The sequence below is a fragment of the Lampris incognitus genome, chromosome 11, assembly GCF_029633865.1.
Source record: "Lampris incognitus isolate fLamInc1 chromosome 11, fLamInc1.hap2, whole genome shotgun sequence".
In the NCBI taxonomy this organism is placed as follows: domain Eukaryota; kingdom Metazoa; phylum Chordata; class Actinopteri; order Lampriformes; family Lampridae; genus Lampris; species Lampris incognitus.
This window is the reverse complement of record NC_079221.1, coordinates 7,823,698-7,847,122: the sequence shown is the minus strand read 5'-3', so window position 1 is coordinate 7,847,122 and position 23,425 is coordinate 7,823,698. Positions and strand designations below refer to the sequence as shown.

The window sequence follows — 23,425 nt, the reverse complement described above, 5'->3', positions numbered from 1 at the left end:
TTCGGAGTCGCTCCGGCTTATCGGCCGAGGTGAAGAGGGTAGATGGTGTCGTCGTTTTCCTTTCCTTTCCTTTGATTTGATCTCAGAAACGCATGCCGGTGTGCCCACTGCGCGTTTTGTATCTGCAAACGGGCTCCCTACCCTTAAAGATGTCCACATGCCAGAAGAACCCGTGCTTGAATTAAGAGTTGGCAGCAGTATTTCATGCTTTGCAACCGCGCCGTGCAAAAATATGCAAAGGTGCATGGGAATGAACCACATTTTGATTTTAGAGATACTTTATTGATCCCCGTAGGGATATTTACTCTCTGCATTAAACTCATCCTAGCTGTGTAGCTGGGAGCAGCGAGCAGCCACCGTGCAGCGCCCGGGGACCAACTCCAGCTCGTCTCGCCATGCCTCGGTCAGGGGCAGGACAGGATATTAACCCTAACGTGCACATCTTTTTGATGGGGGGACCGGAGCACCGGGAGAAAACCCACCGCGGACATGGGGACAACATGCAAACTCCATGCAGAGGACAACCTGGGATGAACCCCCAAGGCTGGACAACCCTGGGGTTTGAACCCAGGACCTTCCTGCTGTGAGGCGACGGCGCTAACCACTGCGCCACCGTGCCGAGCTGATCCACAATTTCCCTTTACATGGCAGAAGGAGGAATTCCAGTAGATGTGATGCACACTCAAGTTTATTGATGTACAGTAGAGTCAATAACCTTTTTCAGGTATAGCATCAAGAAAAGAGTTCTTCACCACAGTATATCATGAGTGCAAGGACCAATAGCTGCTCTATAGCATGAGTGTTATTGGAATCTCTTCTTGTTTAATCACTCTCATCTATATATATAAATACATATATATATATAAAATTACCATCCATAAGGACACGCCAAGTGATGGAACGTGTCGAACAGTCTGCCAGACACCTTGAGGAAGTATACAGAAAGCTAATTTTCATAAACATGTGCCTTCCTCCATTACAATAAATACTTCGTAAGACTAAATCTACAAAAAAAAACCAAAAAACAAACATACACTCCAACTCTAAAACCATAGCTAAGATACCTGGAATACTGATCGTTAATATAAACAAACTCATTCATTGGCATATGGGGGCGTTTCATGACACAGCATATCATTACGAGTGCGTGTTCACAGTTTGCATGTAACCTTACCTATACACAGGCTCGATACTGGCCGTCGTCCGAATTCATAAACTGAGCATTTGAAATATATGCCGTGTTGTTTCAGAAATCTGTTTCGAGATGGAGAGGGGAGGTTAAACGCGGACGAGCAAATGAACCGTTAAAAGGATTTCAGGTGGCATCGATTATGAATATTTTACACCGAAGAAGAAGAAGAAGAAGAAGAAGAAGAGCCTGCGGTTTACTTTAAAATAGTCTGCTAGTGAATTTCTCTAGGTGTGTGTGTGTGTGTATGTGTGTGGGGGGGGGTGTGGGCCGTGTGATGGCCCACAAAATTGCTGTGGCCTGGACCCGTCCCACACCCGACACTTTCATCCGGCCGTCATACCATGTGGAACGATGGCACTCGGGCGGTCCGCACCTGTTTGCCAGATCTGGGCCAGAACCAAGCCGTAGCAATGCCGCATGTGCCACATATTTGGCCCATATTTGTTTTGCGATATTTGGGCCATATTCACCATTTACCACACGGGGCCACTTCAGGGTCACATCCAGATCACATGTTGCCCAGAGCACCGCATCTTTGCCAAAAAAGGCCCACATGTGATTTGGCATATTTGGGCCATATTTGCTGTTATACATGTGGGCCACTTCAGGGTCACATCCAGTTTGTCAGGGCCAGAAGAAGGCCGTCAGTGCCGCATCATTGCCTGAAGTGGCCCACATCCGGATGCTGTCTGGGCAGGGTGTCCCCCCCCCCTCGCCCGCCGCCCAGTGGCTGCTGGGATAGGCTCCGGCATCCCCGCCGCCCTGAGAGCAGGGTAAAGCGGTTTGGATAACGGATGAACGAATGAATTTTACACCGACGGAGAAAAGGAAAGAAAACGCCAAGCTAGCTTTCGATGTCAGGCCCCGGGGTAGAAAAGAGAAAACGGCGCGTTCGCTCCCGAGCTGGGAAGAAAAAAAAGCTTGAGAAAACAGGGAAGCGTAGCGTCTCGTCTCAGCAGATCCACGATATATCTAAGGCCTCGGGTTGTTCATAAAAATGCAGTTATCCCAATTGCCAATTCTGAAATCGTCTGCTTAGGTCTGCGCACGTGCTGGTGCCACGTGCTGCCGCCTGGCGTGTGGAAGGATACGTGCGTGCGCGTGATCGCTGCCTGTACGTCGAAGTCGTGCTCCCGCGGCCTTATCGCGTGTACAAACAGTGAGGAAGTGCGCGACAGTCGTGCCATATAAAACGGGTCAAAACGTCCTTCGTATGAAACGCCAGTCCTCCCGCGGCCGCGTAAAAATCTCCAAGTGAGTTTCTGACTGTGCTACCATACATGTACAAATGTGGTCCCATCGCTTGGTTGTATAGAAGCCAAGGCCGTGATTCCCCCCACCCCCCCCCACCCCCAACCCCAATAAATTTTGGTCCATCTTTTCCAGCATAATACTGTGCCTTGAGTTAAAGACCTTTTTTTTTTTTTTTTTGTTCCAGAATAACCAGGACATACTATGCAGCAATACAACACAACACATCTGTCTCGCCAGCTCCTCGCTCGTTAAATCAGAACATGTGCACGTGTCAGTGACGCTTGGACGTTATACATTATCCCTGAAAAAGCACCACCACCCCCACCATCATCATCATCGTCCTCATCATCGCCACCGTGCTGCCTCTCAACGTACAGTCTCGCAACATCATCCGTTTCGTTGTGCTCTCCGCGTTACTCCTCGCTCTGAGAAACCGGGCCGTTATCTCGAGAAGTCTAGGAACGTTACGGAAGCCGTTACTTTTTGTGGATGTCCTCGTGCCGGATGATCTTGTAGGTGATCCAGTAGAAGATGTTGAAGATGAGGAAGGCCAAGGGAAAGGCTGCCCTGGAAATGGTGTCTATTCTCTTGGCTCTGTCCACGAACTTCTTCTTCATGGTGTCCAGGTCCTTCGGGGCGGGTGGTTGAGGGTTCGGGACCGGGGCGGCGTTCTTGACTGCTGAGCTGTCCTTCATCGGCAGACACTGGCTCATGCTGTAGCCAGAGAAATTGAAGCGGCCTTCCCGCATGTCGTCGTCCTGAAGTTAAACACACACACACACGCATGCACACACACACACACACACACACACACACACACACAAAATACTGTTTTTCTATACTTGTGGGGACCCCTCGTTGACTTCATTCATTCCCTAGCCTGTGACCATCATAAATACATGCCTACCCTTAACCTAATCCTAACCCTAAACTCAAGTCCTAACCCTAAAATAGACCCCTTTCCTCATGGGGACCCATTAAATGTTCCCGCAAGGGAGGTGGTTTCTGGTTTTTCTATCCTAATGGGGACATTTGGTCCTCATTGAGGTAGAAAAACAAGAGCACACACACACACACACACACACACACACACACCTACCTATCCTCATTTATGTTGAGTCAAAATACTATTTCCCTAACTCCAAACCCTAATTTTGACCCTAACACAAACCCTAATACTAATACTAACGTGAACAAAATAAACAATTTAACCCAATTTTAAACCTCGACCTAACCCTGAACCAAATTCCTGGGTTCGAATTACGGGGGAGCTAAGGGGAGCTCGGCTATGGTTTGGAGATGGTGGGACTGACGAAAAGGCAGGAGGTGGAGCTGGAGGTGGCAGAGTTGAAGATGCTAAGATTTTCATTGGGAGTGATGAAGAGGGACAGGATTAGGAACGAGTATATTAGAGGGACAGCTCAGGTTGGACGGTTTGGAGACAAAGCAAGAGAGGCGAGCTTGAGATGGCTTGGACATGTGTGGAGGGGAGATGCTGGGTATATATTAGGAGAAGGATGCTGAATATGGAGCTGCCAGGGAAGAGGAGAAGAGGAAGGCCAAGGAGGAGGTTTATGGATGTGGTGAGGGAGGACAAGCAGGTGGCTGGTGTGACAGAGGAAGATGCAGAGGACAGGAAGAGATGGAAACGGATGATCCGCTGTGGCGCCCCCTAACGGGAGCAGCCGAAAGTAGTAGTAGTAGTGGTAGTAGTAGTAGTAGTAGATGAGAGTGAGGAATTCATTAAAATCACACTGTAGTCCTACTCCATCAACCACACACAATTAAATGATTTTTAGCCATTATCCAATAATGCATAATCCATACCCATAATCCAAAGTAGTAAAGGTCTGATCTCCAGAACAACTATAGTGTGAACAGAAAGAGGTCCGAGGCCCCAGCAGAGCTGAAGTGGACCAGAAAGAGGACTGAGTCCTGTTTCAAATGAACTAACAATGTGAATGCAAAAAGAACCAAGTCCCTTTTCTGTTGGTCCACTTTAAGAGGACTGAGTTTGGTTTGTTTAAAAAGGACTACATTTTAGAGAGTTGTTCCTTATCCGATGAGAGGGTCTAAGGACAAGATGTTGTGTTGCTGTTAAGCCCACTGAGGCAAATTTGTAATATTGGCCTATACAAATAAAATTGACTTGACTTGACCTGACTATATGTGAAAACACTCCAATTGTTAATTGGTTTTTAACAAATTCAACCACACCGCGCCACTTCTGCCAGTGTGCCAACAGAAAAACTATCCCCCGAAGAATTTCCTGTTGCCAAAATTCGATGGCTGCACAGTGGGACTATGTTTTTGAAATGGTATACTCCCATTACTTTCCGTTTATCAAAGAAAAGGACAAGAGCCTACGTTCTCAGACTTTGATCCTTTGTCTGCCATGCCCATCCCTGTGTCCAAGGCCATTCATTTATTTAAAGGCTATTGTTCTATATCATCACAGTACTGTTAACATCTTCTTCTTCTGTCAGCTTGTTCCCTGTTTCCCAGGGCTCGCCACAGCAGATCGTCACACTATCGTTAATATAAGTCATTAATATAAGTTGTTTCGGGTCTATGGCTTCATTAGTCTATGAAATATCGCTCACCACTGGATTTGTAATGAGCTGCAATAAGCGAGCTTCTGTGCTTTGAATACCTGCTACAAAACAACATCGCCCTCTTCTATTTATAATGCCTAGTTGTTCTTCTGCGGTTATTTTGGTGAAAGTAACGCCAAAGTAGTGCAATCGGTAATGCATTACTCCACACAGACGGTGATATTATAAAGTAACCCATTACTTTCAAACGAAAGTAACTAGTAATGTGTAATTCATTACATTTTGAAAGTAACTTGCCCAACACTGCCTATGATATAGGCAATGTGTGGCATGTGTGCTATGCACCTGTATGCTGTATTCTGTATCTTGTGTGGTGTTGATTGTCCTTTTATTTAGGCCTTGCGGTGTTTCAGCTCTATTTTTGCAAAAAGTGTTGAGCGGAAGTGTGATGGGTACTGTGTTATGGTGTATTATCATAGTGACGTTGCCTGCTGGATGTTTAACTACGCAGTAGGTATCTGCGTGTTGTGTTTAGAGTATGGTTGTTGTCTTGCTAGCCTGCGTCTTGTGTAAAACCTTGAGGCTGCGGGCATGTTCTGATGTTGTCACGTGACGTAACCTAGGTCTGGTCTGTTTAGAAGCGTAGCGCAAACAAACCATTAGCCGATTCACTGTATGGATTTCTTTTGATATTCTTGCTCGAGTGATATAAAAGCATTGCACGGGTGGATTGCTTTTCTGCCTCTTTGTGTTACCTGCACGGCAGTGGCGGCTGGCCAGTACAGGGCGCCGGGGCGCCGCCCCCCTTCAAATCTCAAGAGATGAAAAGCTACTGAAACATGTTAAGTATAATTTAGTTGTATGATGCAAATAATTATGAAATAAAGGTGTTTTCAGTCTGTGAGCGCCTGTCAGCAGTCATTAAATATTGGTTCCAAACAGGATTTGGTTGATTCCAGTCTGAGTACATATACTTCCTGGGTGAGGGGCGCCGGCCAAACGATACCTTATGTAAGCCCTCAAACTTGTGGCGAGCAGGTGACCCGAGGCTGCTGTCTGATTGGTTTCTTCAGATTTTCCAGGGGGCGCAGTTCTGTGCCGCCCCAGACACTCCCGCTTTTATTGGCAGCGAATTGGTATTGTTTTTTTTGATCTAATGTGATCGGACAATTCTCGTGGCTGTCAATCATTTTCACGCCCACCACGACGCCTTGTCTTGACTGTCAATCATCCACCGTCTACGAACCCTGATAAAATCTATAGGCTACAGTGTCCTTCTTAATAACTCTGTGGCTGTGTGGACATTAAAGCAGCTGTCAGGTGTGCTGCACCAAGGTAAATTGCGCCCCCCCCCCAAAAAAAATGTTTTAGCACCAGCCGCCACTGCTGCATGGCTAGATTTTCTCGGTATGAAATGAAATGTAATCGACAGCATTAAATGTATGAAGTAACAGTAGATTGTTTTTTTTCCAGTAACCCTTAAATTGACCACGCACGTCCATGTGTGCGCGCGCATGTGACATGTGTAGTGGTGCGTCGGAAAATAGGGCTCCCCTGAAAGCCACTGTGTAATTCGAACCATGCCCAATTCTAATGCCTGACTTTGATACTAGACCCCAGCCTAACCATAACCCCAAATATAACTGCAGCCATAAGCCTAACCCCTAGCCCAGAAGTAACACTTTGTCTTCTGGGAACCAAAGAAAATGTGCCCACCGGGTAGGTGGGTCGTGATTCTACTATCCTTATGAGGACATTTTATCCTCACAAGTACGGAGAAACAAAAACACACACATATATAAAGTACTTGATCTTTGGAGGTAAGACTGTGACTCAGGTGTTATAGTCCTTACCTACGAATGCCAACAGGCCCAATGTTCAGCGGCACAGCAAGAACAGCTGAATCCAGTCGTTACAACCACTCTTAATTCAAGAAGCCCCCCTAGGTGGCCTGGCACACCTCCCCACGAAAAAATAACATACCCCTTAAAACGGTTCGTTGAAAAACCTAAATATTTACTCAGACAAACGCTAATCCTTGTCATTCACCTTCCAGCTCCCATCCCAAGAAGAAGTTCGGCTGCTAAAACAGCGACCCGGTCGATGACTTGAAAAGGCTTACCTTGTGATTCCTCCTCTGCCTTCGCCTCAAGCGGAGGAACTCCTTCTGTTGCCTGGAGACAAAATTAACTCCGGCATATTCCAGCAGCGCCGCGAACACAAAGAGCAAGCACACGGCCATCCAGATATCGATGGCTTTCACATAAGAGACCTGCGACCAAGGGACCAAGACAAACCGCTTTCAATCCGTTATTCCCAACTCGACGGCATCAAAATGACAATTCTCATGTAAATCAATGCATTTCATACTTGAGGGAAATTTTTTTTTTTTAACTGCTGGTTTATCTTCTTTTCTTTTTTTTATTTCGTGGAAGCTTTTGTGCCCACTTATTGATTTGTTTTACCAGCATAAGAATTGCTAATGAGAATGGAAATGAAGCGTGCACAAAACACAGACACAAAGAGCCACGGCAGTTCTTATAGTACTGGAATACATTCAGTTCCAGGCTTTGCCCCCTTTATTGTGCTCTTCTTTATGTAAAGCGACCCGCTGTGACGTGTAAATGACTATAATTAAGGGCGGTGTTTGCTAACAAGTGTCTATGAGCCCAGGGTAACATCAGCCATAGCTGGGTTATGAAGCGCAGCGGGAAATAGCTGCTTAATTTACTGAGGTAATCGAAAAAATGGTTTATTCATCTGTACCTTTAGGACCGATTCCCATCCATCTCCGCTGAATAAGCTGAAATATGATGTTTAAAGGGGCCCGCATACGCCTATCGCACAGAGACCTTGTCTCCATGTCCCCCCCCTGTGACAGCTAATTTGCATGAGCAGAAAACAACTCAGCTTTTTGGGGGGCACTCGAGGCGTATTGGGCTTTTGTTTTTATTTTTTATTTTTATGAGTAAAGGCTCTCAGAGTCCTCCCTTTAAATATTTATCGGCCTCCGTGTCTTTCACGCGGGACTCGCAGACGTGGCCGAGCCCTTCTGTGGTCATGTGTGGGAGCTGCGATTGATCCTGCAGAGCCGACTCGCAGCGCCTGTAGTAGGCCTCACAAGTGCGCACGCCAATTTAGCCTGATTGAAAATAAGCCACCGTAGTGTGTCGTCTGCCGCCGCTAATGTATTCACACACACAGACACTAATGGCGTCCCCGCTGTCGCAGCACACACGGCCGGGTGTGGGTTTCACAAACAGTCCGGTTCTGCTTTTATCCGCTCGGGAACAAACACCTCGGAAAAAGGTGGAGGCGGTTGGAGAGGGAGGTCCAAGAGAATATTTTTGGTGCTTTTTTTTCCCCCCTCCCCTCCTCCTGACTTAAAAGACCACTGGCTCCCTTTGCTTTTACCTTATAATCCACTTTATGGAAGTGAAATGTCTACTATACAATGCTGGGATTTTAACGGATGGGAAACGGCTGAATGACTCCCGTTTTAGCTCAAATCCACGGGCTTCCTTTTTTAGGATTATAAGAATTTTAATATTTCATCAATTGCTTTTAAGGCACAGTTGGATTTGACCCCCATAAATAATACAGACCTTCTATTCCCATAGGGACTGTGTATGAGATAAGACCCGCAATATCAACTCCTTGAAATGCCGCTTTTGTGGACAGACTTCATCCTATGTTCCATAATATGCTCATCCTCTTCCTCTCCCTCATCAGTCTCATCTTTAATTCTTATAATTAGTTGTGGTAGAAGCAGTAAAGTTATTCTACAGTGTTATTACTATTGTGTTATTGTTGTTATGATGGCAGTGTTATGATGGTAGTGTTATTCTACCATATGGTGCTGGTGAGCATGGAGCCTTCATAGGGGCCTATTTATAATGTGTTCTCAGTACATCCATCCATCGATCCATCATCCAAACCGCTTTATCCTGCTCTCAGGGTCGCGGGCCCATCCCAGCAGTCACTGGGTGGCAGGCGGGGAGACACCCCGGACAGGCCGCCAGTGTGTTCTCAGTACATTAAGCGGATATTATCTGGGACACGAGTGGGATATCAAGGAATGTTTGGTCTGAACGCGGCAGGTTAGCCTCCCTTATCAGGCCAACGACGACTCAGGCCGTTGGGATGAGGAGATGGATGAGTTGTACCTTTGGAAGCGAGGCCCTGGAGCCGGAGCTTTGCGTCGTCATGGTAAGCACAGTGGTGATGCCCAGCGCCACTCGGGCGGGCGCGGCATCCATATTGATCCAGAAGGAGACCCACGACAGGATGACGATCAGCAGGGAAGGGATGTACATCTGGATCAGGTAGTAGCCCATCTGCCGCTCCAGATGGAATTTCACCTCGATGCAGGTAAATTTTCCTGTTTGACGTCAGTGAAAACAAGTGCAATTCAGCCGTGGGGCACAGAGAGGAAAGCAGCGTGAGAAGGTAAAGATGGATTAAATCGGGCCGGCTGCTCACTAACCGGTGTTGTAATGTTTGGTGCAGTAACCCAATTCCTTCTCGTCCCTCATTATGAACTGAGGCAAAGTGAGCCCCTCCGACACCTGCACGGCTCCGTTCTCCAGCCACTCGAAGATCAAGTCATTCATGGTGTAGCCAACTAAACAGAGCGAAGCAGAAACAACACAAAATCGCACATTTATACGTGAATATATACATAGCAAGTGAAGGGTGTTCGGTAGGAAAGAAGTAGACGCTTCGGAATAAGTAATGACTCACAACTTTCCAGTTGCATCGTGCAAGTTTGGACATCCATTGGAAAGTTCTTTAGATCCATCGGACAGGACAGAATGAGTGTCAACCTGCGGTGTGAGACAGACGAATAAGATATCGTGAGGAGACTGGTTTGAAGGATGTGTAACTTGCTTCAAAATTTGCCCAATCATTCAGTCATCCCCCCCCCCCGCACCTTTTCCTCCCCAACTGTATCCAGCCAATTACCCCACTCTTCTGATCTGTCCCGGTCGCTGCTCCAGCCCCTCTGCCGATCCGGGGAGGGCTGCGGACTACCACATGCCTCCTCTGATACATGTGGAGTCGCCAGCCGCTTCTTTTCACCTGACAGTGAGGAGTTTCACCAGGCAGGATCACGCTATTCCCCCCAGTTCCCCCTCCCCCCCCCGAACAGGCGCCCCGACCGACCAGAGGAGGCGCTAGTGCAGCGACCAGGACACATACTCACATCCAGTTTCCCACCCGCAGACACGGCCAATTGTGTCTGTCCCAGATAGCATGCGGATGTGGGCCACTTCAGGCAATGATGCGGCACTGATGGCCTTCTTCTGGCCCTGACAAAATGGATGTGAGCCTGAAGTGGCCCACATGTATAATTTTTGGCAAAGATGCGGTGCTCTCGGCAACATGTGATCTGGATGTGACCCTGAAGTGGCCCGTGTGGTAAATGGTGAATATGGCCCAAATATCACAAAACAAATACGGGCCACCTTTGGCAAATGAGGAGCGGACCGCCCAAGTGCCATCATTCCATGGGGTATGTGGGCCGGATGAAGTGTCGGGTGTGGGATGGGTCCGGGCCACAGCAATTTTGCTATCTGGGGTAGGGATGCCCAGCCAAGCCGGAGGTAACACGGGGATTCGAACCGGCGATCCCCGTGTTGGTAGGCACCGGAATAGACGCGCCACGCCACCCGGACAATCATTCATTCATGATGAGCAGTGATATACATTGATTGAAAGCACTATGCCTCAAAATGATTCACTCAAAAACTGAATTAAACAACACACATGGTCTTTGTGCCGTATATACTCCTGGCCCCCAAGTGAACGTTATTTTCTGCCTCTCCTGAGCTCCGCTTGGCAGGTCCCATCACACTTTCATTACTGCGACTTATTGTCTCTGAAATGCATCGTGGTCTACTGTCTGCTCCCTCTGTAATCTCTCTCATGAATGGAAAGAGTGGATGACCACCTTTCATCTCTGCACGCCGGCCTCTCCGTCTGGGGCCACACCTGGGGGCCCCTCAGCCTGAAACGCCTCTCTAAATGGACTCCAAATTGATCCGCTTTACGTCGCGTCGTCAAAGCGAAAACTGAATTGGACTCGCGACTGAAACTTTATTGAAATGGAAATGAAACGTATTTTCGTATCTTGTCGAACATATTTTTTGCTCAAGTGCGGGGGGCAGATTTTATGGTCAGGTATCGTCCAGCAAGTAGGTTTTGGTGACTTTCTTACTGATCCTACACAATAAATGTACGGGAAGATAAAAATAAATGTTGTCATCTCAACCCCCTGCTCCAATGTGATCTCTGCTGGGATTAGTTAACTCTTGTCTTCCTTGTTTTTCAGTGCAATCTTGCATCTCTACATTACGGGGGGGTGGGGTGCACTGCATTGTCTTTCTAAAGATCATGGTAAGATAAATGTGTTTCATTGTGAATCCTTTAACAAGGCCGTGGGCTAAACTGACTGACACAAAATCAAAGTTTGACAGATCAGATCGACCATTTTCCCTTCTGTTTGCTTTAATATTCATTTAATGATATTGTTGATACATTTATATATATATATATATGTGTGTGTGTGTGTGTGTGTATGTATGTATGTATGTATGTATGTATGTATGTATATATATATATATATATAGTATCAACAATGTGATAATGTTATTTATTGATAACAGTAATATGTTGATACATTAATAATAGTAATATTTCCAAGGTTTTAATGCCCATGTGAACATAAACTTAAACCTGTTAGGACTTTGGAAGGGTGTGCATGTTTCCATGAATCTGCAATGGATTAACAAATCCTTTAGCTCTGTAATTCTGTCTTCTTAACTCCCCATCCCACTGCTTGCCTGATGCTGTAAAGGACAGTCCCATCCTTAAAAATCCTCAGCAGTTTGTTGTCTGTGGTTACATCGTGGAAGTTGGCGCCCTTCTCGTTGGCGAAGAAGAGGTCAGGTTTCCAGATGGAGTCCAGCATGGAGGGGTCCAGGTCCAGGGAGGAGTCTGGATATTTACTGTACGCCAGCCGCGGGTCATTCCACTTTTGCCGCAGGAAGATGTTCACTCTGTAGTCCTGAGGAGATGACAAGAAGCTTTAGGTTCTTCCTGGTGTAACAATTACTCACTTGAGATGCTACATCCTACATCCTTGCCTTGTTGAATGGATTGAAAATTTAAAAACCCTACATATTATATATACAAAACATGCTATTAGCATAAATATAAGCTACCTCTTTAATTACTGTGATAGGCTATAGAAGATTAAATTTCTTAATGAAATTTTCTGTGGGATAGCTCATAGATAGATAATGCAAATTATGTGAATGAATGATGAACATCATGTGAATTTCAATGCACAGCTAGCAGTTTCTATATCACCAAGCAATACCATCGGCTGTACTGATGAGCCAAAACATTATGACCACCGGCCTAATATGCTGCTGGTCCTCCATGTGATGCCAAAACAGCACCGACCCATCGAGGCATGGACTCTACAAGACCCCTGAATGGGTCCTTTGGTATCAGGCACCAAACCATCAGCAGCAAATCCTTCAAGTCCTGTTAGGTTACAAGGTGGAGCTGCTGGGGATCGAACTTGTCGGTCCAACACATCCCACAGATGCTCGATCGCATTGAGATCTGGAGAATTTGGAGGCCAGGCCAACACCTTGAACATCGTGTTCCTCAAACCATTCCTGAACAATTTATGCGGTGTGGTCCTGCTGAAAGAGGCCACTGCCATCACAGAAGACCGTTGCCATGAAGGGGTGTCCCTGGTCTGCAACGATATTTAGGTAGGTGGCATGAGTCAAATTGATGTCCACATGAATGGCTGGACCCAGGGTTTCCCAGCAGAACATTGCCCAGAGCATCACACTCCCTCCATCCGCTTGTTTCCTTCCAAAAGTACACCCTGGTGTCATCACTTCCCCAGGTAAACAGCGCACAAGTACACGGTCATCCGCATGATCTAGAAGAAAACGGGACTCATCAGATCAGATGACCTTCTTCCACTGCTCCAAGGTCCAGTTCCAATGCTCATGTGCCCATTGTAGGCACTTTTGATGGTGGACAGGGGTCATCATGGGTACTCTGACCAGTCTGTGGCTACACGGCCCCATTCACAGCAGGGTGTGATGCAATGTGTGTTGTGACACATTCCTCCTGTACCCATCATTAAAAAATTTGTGACTTGTGCCACAGTAGGCCTTCTGTCGGCTTGGACCAGATGGGATAGCCTTCGTTGGCCTCATGCATTGATGAGGCTTGGGTGCCCAACACCCTGTCCTGGTTTGTGGTTTGTCCCTCCTCGGACCACTGTCGGTAGGTAGTCACCACTGCTGACTGGGAGCCCCCCACAGGCCTTGCTGTTTCAGAGATGCTCCAACCCAGTCCTCTGGCCATAACAATTGGGCCCTTGTCAAAGTCACTCAGGTCTTCACTCCTGCATCCAACACGTTGACTACGAGAACAGATTGTTCGCTTACCATCTAATCTACCCAGACCTTGACATGCGCCCTCGTTTGAAGATGATTGACGTTTTTCCGCTCACCTGTGAGTGGTCATAATGTTTTGGCTCATCAGTGTATTGTTCCATAAATTACCTATATAGACACAAATGATTTATATTTGCTGGCAGGAGCAATTTAAAAGCTATTTAGTAACAATTTATTTCTCAGACGCACTAAACCTATGGCAACTTTTCATATTAATCATGATTGTCGGTGTGCTAAAACCGTGAGATAGATGATGTTTACAATGAGCAATGCTGAACGAACAAAATTCATTGGTTTCTGATGATGCAGATAGAATTAAATTGTGCATGTTTCACATGGCTCACTCAGCTGGTTACTTGGTATAATAATAATGATGATGAGATGCCTTCAAATGCTTGAGGTTTCATCAGTATATTGGCGGTTCCACATGTTGGTGCCGGGCAAAAAGCTTTGCTCACATGCAAACTAACATGTTCCCATTGTGATCCAAGGATATATATATATTTTTTATTTTTTTCCCACTGCCTAATTAGGAATCTTTTGATCGTAGCTCGTGAATGCATCCCAATAAAGGACTCCCACGTCTGATATTGTTTACCCCTTGGGCAGTTGGGCATCTCTGGATATCACACTGTTCAATCTGTTTGGCTCTAAACCCCTAAGCCCCCCTCCCCACAAATATTGGCTGCACTTAAAGTGAATTATTAGCTGGCGTTCATTGTGTGAATTATTAAACCTGGACTAATTTAACACAACTACAAGGGGGCGTCACGGGAACGGAAAAATTCAATACAGCTTTGGGTAGCAGGGGAGACATCTTCCTCACTCGTGATATTATGTGTGTTGGCTGCAATATGTTTCCCGATGAATCCGCCAATAGACTAGTGGATGGTGAAAAACTCCCATCTTGTTATGCGTTAGTAGGAATAGAAGCATGAAACATAAAAGGGAAATGCTGATCATGTTGGGGTAATTGGATGACGGAGTCTTAACTCCGGAGCTGAGAGCAAGGCTGCAGGACGTGGCCACGCACAACGCTCAACTCACCATAGTAGTTTCTGCTATAGAACCAAAGCTGTTGATAAATATGTTGCAGGTAACGTTAACTGGTGGACCTGCAGGTTGGGGGATAGATAACACATTGGCACATTGGACAGAGCAGAGAAATCAATCAGAAGTGCTTCAGGACTCACCATCGTTGTCTCTGTGACAGAGCCGAAGCTGTTGATGAAAATATTGCATGTAACGTTTACGGGGGGACCTGTGAAATGGAATGAAAATGACATGACAAGGGAAAAAAAATAAAATGCAAAAACGTCTTCATCCCATATCAACGGGCAGGGCTGGAGGGACGAAGATGTTCTACATGAATGTCCGCTGCCTTAAAGCTATTACTCTATGGCATACCTCCCCTAAAATGCACCCAAACGCATCGACGCCGGTCTTATACAGGGATGCTCAATATGTGTGGATGGTCACTAGATATATAGATTTAGTTCACCGGTTTAAACACTGGAGGATTCGCGTGTTTGGTAATGGAAGAGACTGAACTGAGCTGTCCTGAGTAAAACATCATGAGAATTTAGCATTTAAAGGGATGTATTTGCTGAGCACGGGCTATTATAGGTTTATTTCTTCATGAATTACTCGACAAGTCCTCCAAAATGATCCCCCCTCTCTTGGCTTGCCCCGGTTGGTAACGGAGGTCAAAGGTCATATGATGACGAGGCACCCGAGTCACCAGATTGTCGTTATTTACACGCTGGCTAGAGGTTGCTTAACTTTAAAACATAACTATAGGTCGTAATAAGCTCCTTGTACAAACGACCTATGGGGTCGTTTTTTGGTGGAGGACAGTCTCCGCGTCTGCGGGTGGGAAGCCGGATGTGGGTATGTGTCCTGGTAGCTGCACTAGCGCCTCTCCTCTGGTCGGTCGGGGCGCCTGTTCAGAAGGGAGGGGAAGGGGGAACTGGGGGGGGGGGGACAGCGTGATCCTCCCACGCGCTACACCCCCCTGGCGAAACTCCTCTCTGTCAGGTGAAAAGAAGCGGCTGGCGACTCCACATGTATCGAAGGAGGCATGTGGTAGTCTGCAGGCCTCTCCAGATCAGCAGAGGGGGTGGAGCAGCGACCGGGATGGCTCGGGAGAGTGGGGTAATCGGCCAAGTACAATTGGAGAGAAAAAGGGGGAGAAGTAAAAAAAAAAGAAAAGAAAAGAAGCCAGTTAGACCCAACCAGAAACATAGCAAGGGGTATGTAAATCACATTGCATCGGCTCAGCGAGTGACTTTTTGAGTAAAATAATAATAATAACAATGATGTTCCTATTTTGAAAGTTGCAATGCTCACAAGCAAATGCACATACATTACACACATGCATGCACACGTGTGTACTTACATGCGACTAGACATACTGTACATGGGCACAGAACAAACGGTAGGCTGGTAAATCCGTAGTGCCAACATCAAATCATATCTCTCGGTGTAATATTGCCTCGAGTAAAAAAGTGTCATGCAAACTGCAGTGACAGTCGGGTCATTTCTACTCTACGGAATCTTCTGAACTGTAATCTCCTAGTGTGGCATGGCAGTTTATACCATTTTTAAAGCCACAGTGGATCTTTTTCTCTGTCTGTCAAGGGAAGTTGTAAGCACGGTGCCCCCTCTCCCCCGTGCTTTGCTCATCAATATTGCATGGAACTTGGTATTAATATTTGCCTCAGTTTGTAGTCAGGCAGCTAACATTTAACAGCGGTTGCAGAAAAAATAAGACAGTCCCCCCCCCCCCTCACAACAAACACAGCAGGCAAATCTAGGTCAGGCCTCCGTAATACACTTCCAACACTTTCTTAAAAAGTACCAGTAGCAGGTTCTCAGCCGAAGTCCTCTGTTTATAAAACAGTGACAGCGTTTACATGCACAGTTAAGTGCAGCTACGGTTATAGCTCGATTAGGCCATGTCATTAGACTACTGTCGTCCCTGTGTACAAGAACCGGGGGAGAATCGATTTGCTGACGGAGGTATGTCCCACCCCGGTACGGTAGGTGGCGACATCCCCCTTTCAGCTGGTTGCTACTGGAGCTTCTTCCGGTTGACGTGTTGCGTCACACACCAAGCAAAGCCCTTTGCTTTAGGATGTTCAACTCCTTTAGCTGACACGACACAAAGTTTGTCCAGAAATGCGGGGTTCTCGCTCTAGCACTCGCCATGTTGATACTACGCTGTTCCACTTCCGGGTGAAAGACCACCGCGGGAACTATGGATCATGCGCAGAACGCCTGGGCCAGTTCGAGACGGATTGAAGCGTATACGTGCCAGGGTAAATCGATCCCCAACCGCGTCATCTAGCTGTATTAGTCCGACGTCGAGAAATTCGATTGAGTACGATTTAAGCCGGACTAACACGTTTACGTGTATTTGAGAAGTCCAGTTTTAGTCGGACGAACACATAAATCGACGTTTTCTAACATCATGCAAATGTGCGGAGTCGATGCATTTACATGCACAGTTGAGTCCAGCTACGGTTATAGCTCGATGAGGTCGTGTAATTGGACTACTGTCGTCCCAGTATACAAGAACCGGGGGAGAATCGAGTTATTGACGGAGGTATGTCCCACCCCGGTACGGTAGGTGGCGACATCCCCCTTTCAGCTGGTTGCTACTGGACGAGAGACCGGCGGCCGCGGGAACTGGATCATGCGCAGAACGCCTAGGCCAGCTCGGGGCCGATAGGAGCGTATACATGCCGGAGTAAACCGGTCTATGCTAGGCGTGTTAGTCCCACGTCGAGAAATTCGATGTAGTACGAGTTCAGTCGGACTAACGCGTTTACATGTATCTTGCAAACCCAGTTTTAGTTTGCCCAACACAACAAACAGACGTTTTCTAACATCGCGTAAACGCGCTGAGTGGGATGGGAGCGCGCAAGTGTTTACTTTTAAAACGGCAATCAGACGTGCGCGCGCGCGTATGTGTGCACGTGTGTCCGCGTGCGTGCGTGCGTGAGGAATGGAGCGATGTAGAGTGAGACGGGGAGCCGGCAGGAGAGAAGGGAGGGATGGTGTTTTGCAATCATTTTGAAACTCATCGCCGTCATCGATATTCAAACTGATAGTCAAATCGTGTTTTGCATCTGAGCCTCCCCCCCTCACCCCCCCCCACCCAAAAGGTAATTCATCAGATCACGTCCTGTCATTGTGGGCTGGAAAGAGTTGTTGTCGTCTCATCTCATCTCCCTCTCTCCATCTAAAATGCCAGCCAGCGTTAAAGAGACCCCCCCCACCACCACCCCCCATCTGAGGTCCAATTGTGTTATCTTGTCAACATTTTCACATCTTTCCCAATGGGATGGATACAGTAGGTCCAGATGGATGTTTTTTCTTTTTTTTTCTTTTGGTTGAGGTAGTTTTTTCTTCTTCTGCCTCTGTCTGATTTTCCAGTCCCAACACGCCTACGCCAGTATCCATGCTGCCCTGATGTAAACCCTTTCCCAGTCCTACTCCAAGTCCCCAACACGCCTACGCCGATATCCATGCTGCCCTGACGTAAACCCTTTCCCAGTCCTACTCCCGGTCCCAACACGCCTACACCGGTATCCATGCTGTCCTGACGTAAACCCTTCCCCAGTCCTACTCCCGGTCCCAACACAGCTACACCAGTATCCATGCTGCCCTGACGTAAACCCTTTCCCAGTCCTACTCCCGGTCCCAACACGCCTACACCGGTATCCATGCTGCCCTGACGTAAACCCTTCCCCAGTCCTACTCCCGGTCCCAACACGCCTACGCCAGTATCCATGCTGCCCTGACGTAAACCCTTTCCCCAGTCCTACTCCAAGTCCCCAACACGCCTATGCCAGTATCCATGCTGCCCTAACGTAAACCCTTTCCCAGTCCTACTCCCGGTCCCAACACGCCTACGCCGGTATCCATGCTGCCCTGACGTAAACCCTTTCCCAGTCCTACTCCCGGTCCCAACACGCCTACGCCGGTATCCATGCTGCCCTGACGTAAACCCTTCCCCAGTCCTACTCCCGGTCCCAACACAGCTACACCAGTATCCATGCTGCCCTGACGTAAACCCTTCCCTAGTCCTACTCCCGGTCCCAACACGCCTACACCAGTATCCATGCTGCCCTGACGTAAACCCTTTCCCAGTCCTACTCCCGGTCCCAACATGCCTACACCAGTATCCATGCTGCCCTGACGTAAACCCTTTCCCAGTCCTACTCCCGGTCCCAACACACCTACGCTGGTATCCATGCTCCCCTGACGTAAACCCTTCCCCAGTCCTACTCCCGGTCCCAACACGCCTATGCCGGTATCCATGCTGCCCTGACGTAAACCCTTCCCCAGTCCTACTCCCGGTCCCAACACGCCTACACCGGTATCCATGCTGCCCTGACGTAAACCCTTTCCCAGTCCTACTCCCGGTCCCAACACGCCTACACCGGTATCCATGCTGCCCTGACGTAAACCCTTCCCCAGTCCTACTCCAAGTCCCCAACACGCCTACGCCGGTATCCATGCTGCCCTGACGTAAACCCTTTCCCAGTCCTACTCCCGGTCCCAACACGCCTACTCCAGTATCCATGCTCCCCCTGACATAAACCCTTTCCCAGTCCTACTCCAAGTCCCCAACACGCCTACACCAGTATCCATGCTGCCCTGACGTAAACCCTTTCCCCAGTCCTACTCCAAGTCCCCAACACGCCTACACCGGTATCCATGCTGCCCTGACGTAAACCCTTTCCCAGTCCTACTCCCGGTCCCAACACGCCTACGCCGGTATCCATGCTGCCCTGACGTAAACCCTTCCCCAGTCCTACTCCCGGTCCCAACACAGCTACACCAGTATCCATGCTGCCCTGACGTAAACCCTTCCCTAGTCCTACTCCCGGTCCCAACACGCCTACACCAGTATCCATGCTGCCCTGACGTAAACCCTTTCCCAGTCCTACTCCCGGTCCCAACATGCCTACACCAGTATCCATGCTGCCCTGACGTAAACCCTTTCCCAGTCCTACTCCCGGTCCCAACACACCTACGCTGGTATCCATGCTCCCCTGACGTAAACCCTTCCCCAGTCCTACTCCCGGTCCCAACACGCCTATGCCGGTATCCATGCTGCCCTGACGTAAACCCTTCCCCAGTCCTACTCCCGGTCCCGACAAGGCTACGCCGGTATCCATGCTGCCCTGACATAAACCCTTCCCCAGTCCTACTCCCGGTCCCGACAAGGCTACGCTGGTATCCATGCTCCCCTGACGTAAACCCTTCCCCAGTCCTACTCCAAGTCCCCAACACGCCTACACCGGTATCCATGCTGCCCTGACGTAAACCCTTCCCCAGTCCTACTCCCGGTCCCAACACGCCTACACCGGTATCCATGCTGCCCTGACGTAAACCCTTTCCCAGTCCTACTCCCGGTCCCAACACGCCTACACCGGTATCCATGCTGCCCTGACGTAAACCCTTTCCCAGTCCTACTCCAAGTCCCCAACACGCCTACGCCAGTATCCATGCTCCCCCTGACGTAAACCCTTTCCCAGTCCTACTCCCGGTCCCAACACGCCTACTCCAGTATCCATGCTCCCCCTGACATAAACCCTTTCCCAGTCCTACTCCAAGTCCCCAACACGCCTACACCAGTATCCATGCTCCCCCTGACATAAACCCCGAGGTGGGCCTGAGCCCGGTCTGGGTCTCAGCGTGCCCCCCCCTCCCATTCCCACCCAGATCCGTTTTAGCGACAGATGCCGCGTCTCTCCCCTGAAACATCGCAGCTCGACGACGGCGGAAGTCAGGAGCGCGTGAGCCCGCAGCCCGGCCGGGGGGAACCCTATATTTGCCATGTGGCCTGTCGCGCCGCCCGGCCTCCCCCGTCTGCGTGCACGCGTTAATCTGCAGCCTGCATTGTTTGGATGCGTCGATTTTTCATTCTGCATCAAAGTTGACTTTGAATAAAGGGGGTGGGGGTGGTGGAGGGGGGGTGGTGGGTGGTGGTGGTATGATTAAATGCAATATTTGAAAGGGAAACAAAGAAAACACGTGATGAATCATGGAGTATTTTCAAACGTACGCTGAAAATGAGCCACTGGGACGATCGCGTCCCAGATCGCAGCGGTGGAGTAACAACTCGTACTGGCGAGAGGCTGGCAGCGCAGGGGGGTTAACGAAGGCTGTATTGACAGCTGCCATGGAAGTGCTTAAAGGGGATGGATGTCATACTTTAGTGTGCATGAATCAATAGCCCCCTCCCCCCCGGGGGGAGGAGGTGGAGGGGGGGGGGACGCTTAGCTTCTTCAGATGAGGAAAGGTGGCGTGCATGGAGGGTAAAGTGGAAGGCGGTGCGTGAGAACAAACAAACGGCACAAACCTTTAAAATTCGGCCTTATTCGTGCGTCATAACCGGACGTTCGACCCATAAGCGAGTCAAGAAAGTCTGACGGAGACATGTTGGAGGAGGATCTGGACTCGTGCTCCTTGGCATCCACGACCCTGCGGAGGGGGAGGGGGGGGGGAAATCAGCCGGTCAGTCCAGCGTGGCGCACGTCATGTTAACGTGACACATCGGACACGGGATCGAGCCGGGGCCGCTAGAATGGATCACGCACACGCACACGCACACCGGCGGCGCGCCGCAAACACGCATCTGTGCGCTCAGACACACGCAGGCGTGGAGGAGTCGTGCTGCCAAATGACGTCGTTCATGTTCATCGATACCCCCCCAGCCGTGAGGGGGGGGGGGGAAGATGGGAAACAACAGAGAGCATGTCGTCGGTTTCGGGGTTCAAACCTACTTAAATGCGTTAAAAGCCATCGTTGCTGTTCCCTTCGCTCGGGCGGACAGGTGCAAATTCCGGCATTTCAAACTTTCACCACCACATCTGGCCCCGTGACACGCTCTCCTTCTCTTTGCAGAACCAACATTTTCTCTCGGCATTTGCAAATAAATGATAATAAACACACCAAAAAAAAAGTCAGCCTACCTGAAGTTGCTGGTCTCCATAACGCACGCAAGTACCGCTGTCAAGACTCGTATGAGGGAGCGACTCATTCCTCTTGGTTTGCTCATGGGTCCCACTTTCTCTCTCGCGCTCTCTCTCTCTCTTTATTATTTCTTCCACATGTTCGCGTTCGTCACGCGCATAATCCCGACGACGGGCGCGAGGCTCTCTCCCCGGACGGCTCGCTGCTGGTCTGGTGTCCCTGTGCCGCACGGAAACGCTGCAGAGGTGCCAGTCTGCAGAGACGGATCATAGTTTACTTTTCCCCAAACTCCCGGTTTTCCCAGAAGCGGACGCCTCGAGGAGGACGCCTCGGCGAACATCAGCCGCGCGTCGCGGGGGGGGGGGGGACGAAATCTCCAAAAAAAAACGCGTCGGCTGCTCTGGCGTTTCCTCTCGAGGCGAAAATGTGGAAAACCAGGGGGGGGAGGTGGAAAACCTTTACCTGCGCTGGTCAGTTGCGGAAGGAGGCATCTCGCAGGTGGAGCACCATCCTCTGTTGAGGAATGGCAACGGAACGCCTTTTCCTCATTTCAGCAGTTGGAGAGCTCCCGGTCCCCCCCTCCCCCTCCCCCTCTCCCTTTTACGCGCAAGCGCACGACTTTAAGAAACCCGGAGGACGTGAGACGGTTTTCAATAGCCGCCGCCACAAACGAGCAAAGGGGATCTATTCAAACCCGCTCAAAGTTTGTTTCCGGCGTCTGTTGCGCAAGGAGCGGCGCGCGTCTCAGGCGGCGCCGCTTCCGCCCGGAGATCCGCTCGACTCGGGAGCTGCCATGCACTGCGCGCCGCTGCGCATCATGGATCAGTAGGCATTGGTTGGGGGGTGGGATGGGGTGGTGGTGGTGGTCTTCGGGTTTTCAAATGCTCCCCAGCGAAATGACAAAAGGGGGTAACGCAAGCGCCCGACACACGTCTATGTGCTCCAGCGAGGAGGAGATCAAGTTGGCGTGCGTGCACTGGCAGCGACGCGGCGCAGGGTCCTTCCGTTTACTCAGGCACGCGGTCGGTCCAGCTCGGAGCGAGGAGGCATGTTGTGACTGTACGTATGGCCTATGATTCACTGAGTCATGTGTGGTGCGCGTGCGCGTGCGCGTGAGCTTGTGCGCGCGCGCGTTAAGAAGGATAGATTGCCGGATCTGTTATTTTTATTTATTTATTTATTTATTTATTTGGGGGGGGCGTTAAGAAGGATAGATTGCCGGATCTGTTATTTTTATTTATTTATTTATTTATTTATTTATTTGGGGGGGCGTTAAGAAGGATAGATTGCCGGATCTGTTATTTTTATTTATTTATTTATTTATTTGGGGGGGGGGCGCGCGCGTTAAGAAGGATAGACTGCCGGATCTGTTATTTTTATTTATTTATTTATTTATTGGGTGGGGGGCGTTAAGAAGGATAGATTGCCGGATCTGTTATTTTTATTTATTTATTTATTTATTTATTTATTTGGGGGGGGGGCGTTAAGAAGGATAGATTGCCGGATCTGTTATTTTTATTTATTTATTTATTTATTTATTTGGGGGGGCGTTAAGAAGGATAGATTGCCGGATCTGTTATTTTTATTTATTTATTTATTTATTTATTTATTTGGGGGGGGGCGCGCGCGTTAAGAAGGATAGATTGCCGGATCTGTTATTTTTATTTATTTATTTATTTATTTATTTATTGGGTGGGGGGCGTATTTATCTATTGGGGGTCTGTTTACAGCGGACTGGATCCTCCTCGAGATGCGAGCGGTGTAAACAAAAAGGACAACACCAGCGAGGAGCCGCCGGGAATGTATTTGGTACCCCGGTTGCCCTGGAAACAGATTTCTGAGGCACATCATTGGAAATGCTGAAAGGTTGGCCTCCCAGAGCGAGACGGAGGAGAGAGAGAGAGAGAGAGAGCTGAGTGACAGACAGAGAGACACGGACG

General features: G+C 48.8%; 1 protein-coding gene across 2 annotated transcripts; it reads right to left on the bottom strand.

The window, feature by feature from the left end:
• Window positions 1–2,922: 2,922 nt before the first annotated feature.
• glra2 (glycine receptor, alpha 2) lies at window positions 2,923–21,570 on the bottom strand. 2 transcript variants are annotated; one of them, XM_056289363.1, is made up of 9 exons: window positions 21,485–21,570; window positions 20,872–20,993; window positions 14,541–14,608; window positions 11,847–12,070; window positions 9,745–9,827; window positions 9,488–9,625; window positions 9,168–9,382; window positions 7,124–7,273; window positions 2,923–3,204 (listed from the first exon to the last, which is right to left on the bottom strand). In XM_056289363.1, the coding sequence occupies exons 1-9, from the start codon at window positions 21,568–21,570 to the stop codon at window positions 2,923–2,925; spliced, it is 1,368 nt and encodes a 455-aa protein (XP_056145338.1). The 2 variants fall into 2 exon arrangements, with proteins under 2 accessions (XP_056145338.1, XP_056145337.1); XM_056289362.1 differs by lacking the exon at window positions 14,541–14,608 and adding an exon at window positions 14,687–14,754 and having other exon boundaries at window positions 21,485–21,552.
• Between the last annotated feature and the right edge of the window lie 1,855 nt (window positions 21,571–23,425).